General features: G+C 35.0%; 1 protein-coding gene across 1 annotated transcript; it reads left to right on the top strand.

The window, feature by feature from the left end:
• The first annotated feature begins 642 nt into the window (after positions 1 to 642).
• Positions 643 to 3,992, top strand: LOC311278954 (uncharacterized protein). The gene is made up of 4 exons (XM_084390139.1): positions 643 to 1,149; positions 1,793 to 1,820; positions 1,939 to 2,007; positions 2,746 to 3,992. The coding sequence occupies exons 1-4, from the start codon at positions 958 to 960 to the stop codon at positions 3,219 to 3,221; spliced, it is 765 nt and encodes a 254-aa protein (XP_084246265.1). The 5' UTR covers positions 643 to 957; the 3' UTR covers positions 3,222 to 3,992.
• The last annotated feature ends 1,900 nt before the right edge of the window (positions 3,993 to 5,892 follow it).

Here is a 5,892-nt window from a genome sequence, read left to right as displayed (position 1 = left end):
ATCGTTAGGAAAGATTAGATGAATGTGATCAAAATATTTTTGGGCCTGAAATCACTGATACCACCTTTAAGGTTAGAAATAACTCAAATAAAATATAATGCGTTTTTTTTATATTTCTTTTATTATAATAACAACTTTATTTAATGATATAAGTAAAAATATAATAAATATGTAATATAGTAGGCTACACATAGTAAAATACTCTCTATAGCTCTTTTTTTTTTCTAGCCAACTATAGCCTATATTATGGTCATTAAATGGTTTCCTGAGGTAAATGTTATGTGACATAATTGTTCTCCAGCTGTTTCATTGACCCCTTTACGCGGATGAAAAACACTGATTGATCGATATTTTGTATGAGGAATATACATTTCACTGTATCTTTCAACAGTGTTCGTGTTTATTTACTATTAGCTTGTAGAGATGATCGGTTCTGCCGCTAGGGATCTGTCAATCACATTTACAAGCGCCAAAACGATATTTATTGTTTGAATTTCGTAATAAAATTGACAGAGTCTGAGAGCTGAGATTTTTATTTTCTTTTTTAAATCAAGTAACCTGCTCTGTCTAGCCTGTCGGTCTCCGTGCTATATCACCATACAAATTCATAGACATTTAATCAGGCACTGCTCCTGAAGCGTTGAGTCATAGAGCATGACTTATTGTGAGGGGGTTTCGAATAGCCTTACCCCAACATTTACTGTAACGCTGTGAACACGCAACACTATGCCGACGTAATTATTTGCTCAAGAATTTGGCACGTAGTCAAGCGCAGGTCTTGCAAAGCAGGAAGCGACACTGGATTGACTTGACCGAGAGAGCCTCACGTTTTCAAGATGCCGAAACTTAACGAGTAGGCTGTTTGTTTTGGGCGTTGAAGAAAACACGTGGGAGAAATAGGATATATAGAGGAGTTCGAACAGAGGGAATGAAGCGGTGCATTTTAAACTATCCTTTATGGAGATGGGAAAAGAAGAGACTGCCGGTAAAGAGTACGTGGTTGTAATGGAGCCCGATCCCGTGAGCCGTCTTAAGACACAGTTCCGCTCACTGCAGCGACGGGTATACTTCTTCCAGTCCATCAGCGTGCTATTCTGCTTCTCCATCTGCCTGTTCACGATCAATCACGCATACCCGTCGACGTGCAAGGTAAGACGCATACATTCAAAGTCAACTTCAATCAGGCATGTCACTGCTTAGAGAGCCAGTGAAGTTTATCATTTGCTTTGCTGAATAGACCATATACACCAAGACAACATTCAGATGTGTACATGGGACCCGTTTTATTATTGATTGCAACAAATATTAACTTCTACTCTTAATTTATTTATTTTACTTGTAATGACTTCTAGTTCAACTAATGTGTTTTCTAATATTAAAAAAGTTTAGTATTAACTGGAATACTGGTGTACTGCATTTGTAATTTAGGCTATCTAGCTAAGTCTGAAATAATAACCTATCTATTACTAGTGGCATAGTAAGAAATAAGTACTAGTACTTATTAGTAGTGAAACTAGGACATGTGCCATTAGTCATGGGAAAACATAGTTGTCAGAAGTAAATAGTAGATAACACAGTTAATAGGATATATGATTAGTAATACCAACAGAATAAGTAGGCTACTAGCATCTAATAAAGAAGTAATGATACATTACTAGTGTTAATACAAAATATGTTGCTCATTATTTACTTATTTAAAAAAAAAAGTACAGTTATGCCTTATCAATACACTGATTAATTTAGGATTCATTGCGTGTTTATTAAACTGTTTACATTTGCTCTATTTTCATAGGAAAATGTAACTGAGGCACCTAAATCTGGTGAGTTCATTACTAAAGCTGAATTTTATTGTAAATATTGAATTTAGTGTCTTTCGCATTGTGGTACCATGATGCATTATATATGACATCTTGAATATCACATTTTCCATTCATATAGGAATGCAGCGTCAGGGCAGCGAAGCATTGACTCCGACACAAATAAATACATCCATCACTCGTCTGTCAGGTAAGAAGTAATGTATTAAGTGCATTAAGAAGTAATTCATTAGTAGACATACTGGTAAATACAAAACATAATCACCAATTCACCATTTGGAAACGATTTACTGTAACCAAGAGATGTTCGTTTAATCAGACAACTTGCGCCTACTTGCTGTAATTTAGGCCCTGAACTTTAAATAGACAACATCTGTTTAAATTTGTTTACAATTAAATATTAAGTAGAGCTGCATGATTAATTAAAAGATCGTGACCTTGATTCAAACACCCACACCATCTTATTCCTAATTGACAACGATTTAGCTATGCCTATTAAAACTTGGACAAGTGCGATCGCAGCGGAACATTCAAATCATTATTTCTGTGTTATAATAATTGAAATGATCGCAGAATATAGATCGGATGCCACTAATGTCTATGGTAGAGATCGAAATAGAGTAAATCACCTTCTGAAAGTAACTTGACGCTTCAAATAATTCATTCAAATTAATTAAAAGTGTTATTTTGTTTCGTTGTTCATTCAGAATCGTCGGAGAATTGTGATCTCCATTTAAAAAACAAAAAGTTTTTAGTGCTAAATAAAGTATTAACATTAAGGAGTTTCATCACTGTCATTGAGCAGGGGAAACACAGATATGTTTGAGCCAGATGTTAGACAATTAGCATATCATATGCAATTTTCATTCTCAAAGATTCTTAAAACATTTTTGGCTAAATGTATTAACACGTTTTCCCTTCTCTCTAGTTAACCATAGTGCTTTGCCTGAAGACGGATCTTTTGATAAAGAACAACTTGTGCCATGGGTGCTTTCACGAATAAATCCGCCACCAAACCATATCCAATCCTTGACCTTGGAGGGAAACGGTGCACTTCTGAGAGTCCGTCGTGAGGGAATGTACAAAGTTTCTTTGCAGATCACGTACAGAGGAACCGATAAATGGTTTGAAAGGATGAACACAACCGATCGTAGCTACACTCTGCAGCAAAATATTAAGCATCACACTGACAGATATAATAAGGCCCTGCCGCTGCTCACCTACATGGAAACAGTGAACTTTACATCCCGATACTGGAGCAAAAGTATGTTCTCTGAAGGTATTTTTTTTCTCGAATCTGGGGATAGACTCGAGGTAGGGACCAACAGTCTGCCCCTTATTGATTGTAGAAACGATGGGGAACAAAAAACAGTCTTTGTGGCGTATCCTCATTTTTCCACATGAAGAGAATATGGCGAAAATGAAAACAAAAATGACATTCCCTCTGTAGCTTTGCATACAGATCAAAAGGGCTACCATGAGTGATGTATCATATTCATTTGTCTGTGTCATCTAAACCAGTTCTTCTTCTGTCAGCAGAATAATTTGGATTTCAGATATATTTGAGATATTATCAATAGCAAAGCCATGTACAGAACAAAACATACTGTGGAACAGTGACTGTGTCACATGTTAATACCAGGGTACTTTGAAATATACTTTGGTACTGAAATAATTTCCTTCTAGGGTATTTTTTTCAAGAACAACATGTCAATTTTTTTTTTAAAGCATTGCAATGGAGGAGTATTTTTGTTCTATTTTGATTGAATTTGTTCAAAAGATAAAACATTACGTTTTCTTCCCAGTAATGTCGAAACATATTGTATGTTATAATATTTATGTCACTGTAACCTTATTTATGGCTTATGTATGCTATTTATGTTCAATTGTTAAGGATTTGGGTTGCTAATGCAAAGGTTACAATTACGTTAACATTAGAGAACGAAGATAGTGATCCTATCCTTATACTGCAGTGTGAGGTACATTATGGGTGCTGTCATTGGAATTAGTAGGCTATTACTTTTTGATTAAAAGGGTTAGATTCTTGAAAGTTTCTTGAAATCACCAAATATCACATTTGTAATGATTTGCATGAAAGGTCTTTTATGTACATGAATACACCTTCAAAATGACATTATTTCTTTGGCCATAAAGCATCAATAAATGCTATTTCATAAAGCCTGTGCCTGTGTTTTATTACATAAAGCAAAAGCAACCATTTGCTTGATATTTAATTTTATATTATAATTATATTTAAGGCATCTGATTGATATTGGAAAATGGTTATATAGTTTATTTAAACTCTAGTTTCAAATGTTTTATCTTTGCTGTATAACATCATATCATTAGTAGATTAGTCATAACTCCTGTCAAGTCATAACTGCTTTGACAGCATTTGTGTCTGATAAGAGATTAAAGCCACAATATTTACCTAGTAAGTAGTTGGCACTGAGGACCAGTCAAGTAAAATTTTCTTATGATACATTTACGTTAGAAGAAAATGAGCATATTAGGTTTGGTTGTAAAACAATTAAAAACTATTTGCCAAAAGGGTGAGCGCTATCAATCTACACTTCTATTCAATACATATTACTTCAATGAGCTCATTTTTTCTGCCTTAAATTTATATTTTCTTTTAATTAATACATTGTTAGCTAACTGTGTGATTTGTATACGTACATTTCTGAAATACATAACTTTGACACAGTCACCTCTTATAACAGATCACTCCAAATTGTAATATAGACCAGGGGTGTCAAACTCATTTTCACTGAGGGCCACTTCAGCATTATGGCTGCCCTCAAAGGGCCGGTTGTAACTGTAAGACTTTTAAAATGTTAATATATTGTCTCTTTATTTGATTATTACTTATTTAAGTTACAAATATTGTATATGCATTTGCAGGGGTGTTTCTAGGTTTTAAAAACATCAGGGGATGAACCCGAAACATCAGGGGCTGGGTAATAATGATTTGATACAGAGAATAATGTATATTGTATATATGCAGGGGCAAACTGGCTCACAAATTCAGCCTTGGCACTGTAGCCACACCAGCACACATTACCACACAGTCATGCGTATTCAAATGTGAGGTAGTTCGGGGGGTTCGGGGACATGCTCCCCCGATAAAATATGGATTTCTCTGACCTACATATGTGCATTTTAAGGTGTTTAAAGGCCAAAAAATTTGGATAACAATAACTTTAAAAGCATGTCAGTGGGCAGTAGCATAAATTATTTGTCAAGAGAACAGATTCTTAAAAATGAGAATGAGGATAAATGTTGCAATGAATGATCCACACTACAAAATGGAAATGCAGAATGTTTCTGCTTATTGTTGACAATACACAATGACATATTCCAAACAGGAATGGCCTTAAATGAGAAATGTTACATTTCAATCAAAAACCAATGCAATCTTTTTGTGTCCAGAGGCAAATGAGCAATTTATATTAGCATTAAAGATTGGTTTCAGCAACTTGTTTCACTCCTGAGTTAATCAATGTTTTTGGCAATGTTTGTTTAATCAGTTTAAAGTTCAATTGTTCACTCATAAAGACATTCACTCCCGCAGGCACAGTACGTCAATGTGACGTCAGTCAGACGTCATATTTTGGTTGAAAATGAAAGTCAGGTTGACGTCTAAACCCAACGTTTGTTTGGCATCAAGCTCCAACGTCAGACAGATGATGAATTTTGGTTGGAATAAGCACCGCAAAAAAATGTGACATGCATGGGCAGCACATTAAATCTGTGAAGATCTCAGCAGAGGAGGAGTAAACAACTCCACAAACAGCATTACCAGCTTCACTTATTACTAACCAGACTGACTTTATTTAATGTTCGTTGGAATGAAATCAAGTTGTATTTTAAAGTCACCATGATGGTGTTTAGCGTTTGGTTTAGTTGGACTCTTGACCCTTGACTTCTTAGTATAAAAATGTTTCTGGCTGCTATAATTGTGTGTTTTTAAAGCACAATTGCATTATTACTTAGCCATCAAGAATCAGTGTATGACTCTCAACAATGGTGACAATCAATGAAATGCTTCATGCTGATTGTCACCATTGTTGAG

Source organism: Rutilus rutilus (genome assembly GCF_951802725.1).
Source record: "Rutilus rutilus genome assembly, chromosome: 19".
Taxonomy (NCBI): Eukaryota; Metazoa; Chordata; class Actinopteri; order Cypriniformes; family Leuciscidae; genus Rutilus; species Rutilus rutilus.
Note: the sequence above shows the minus strand (reverse complement) of the source record. Positions and strands in the feature narration are given on the sequence as shown.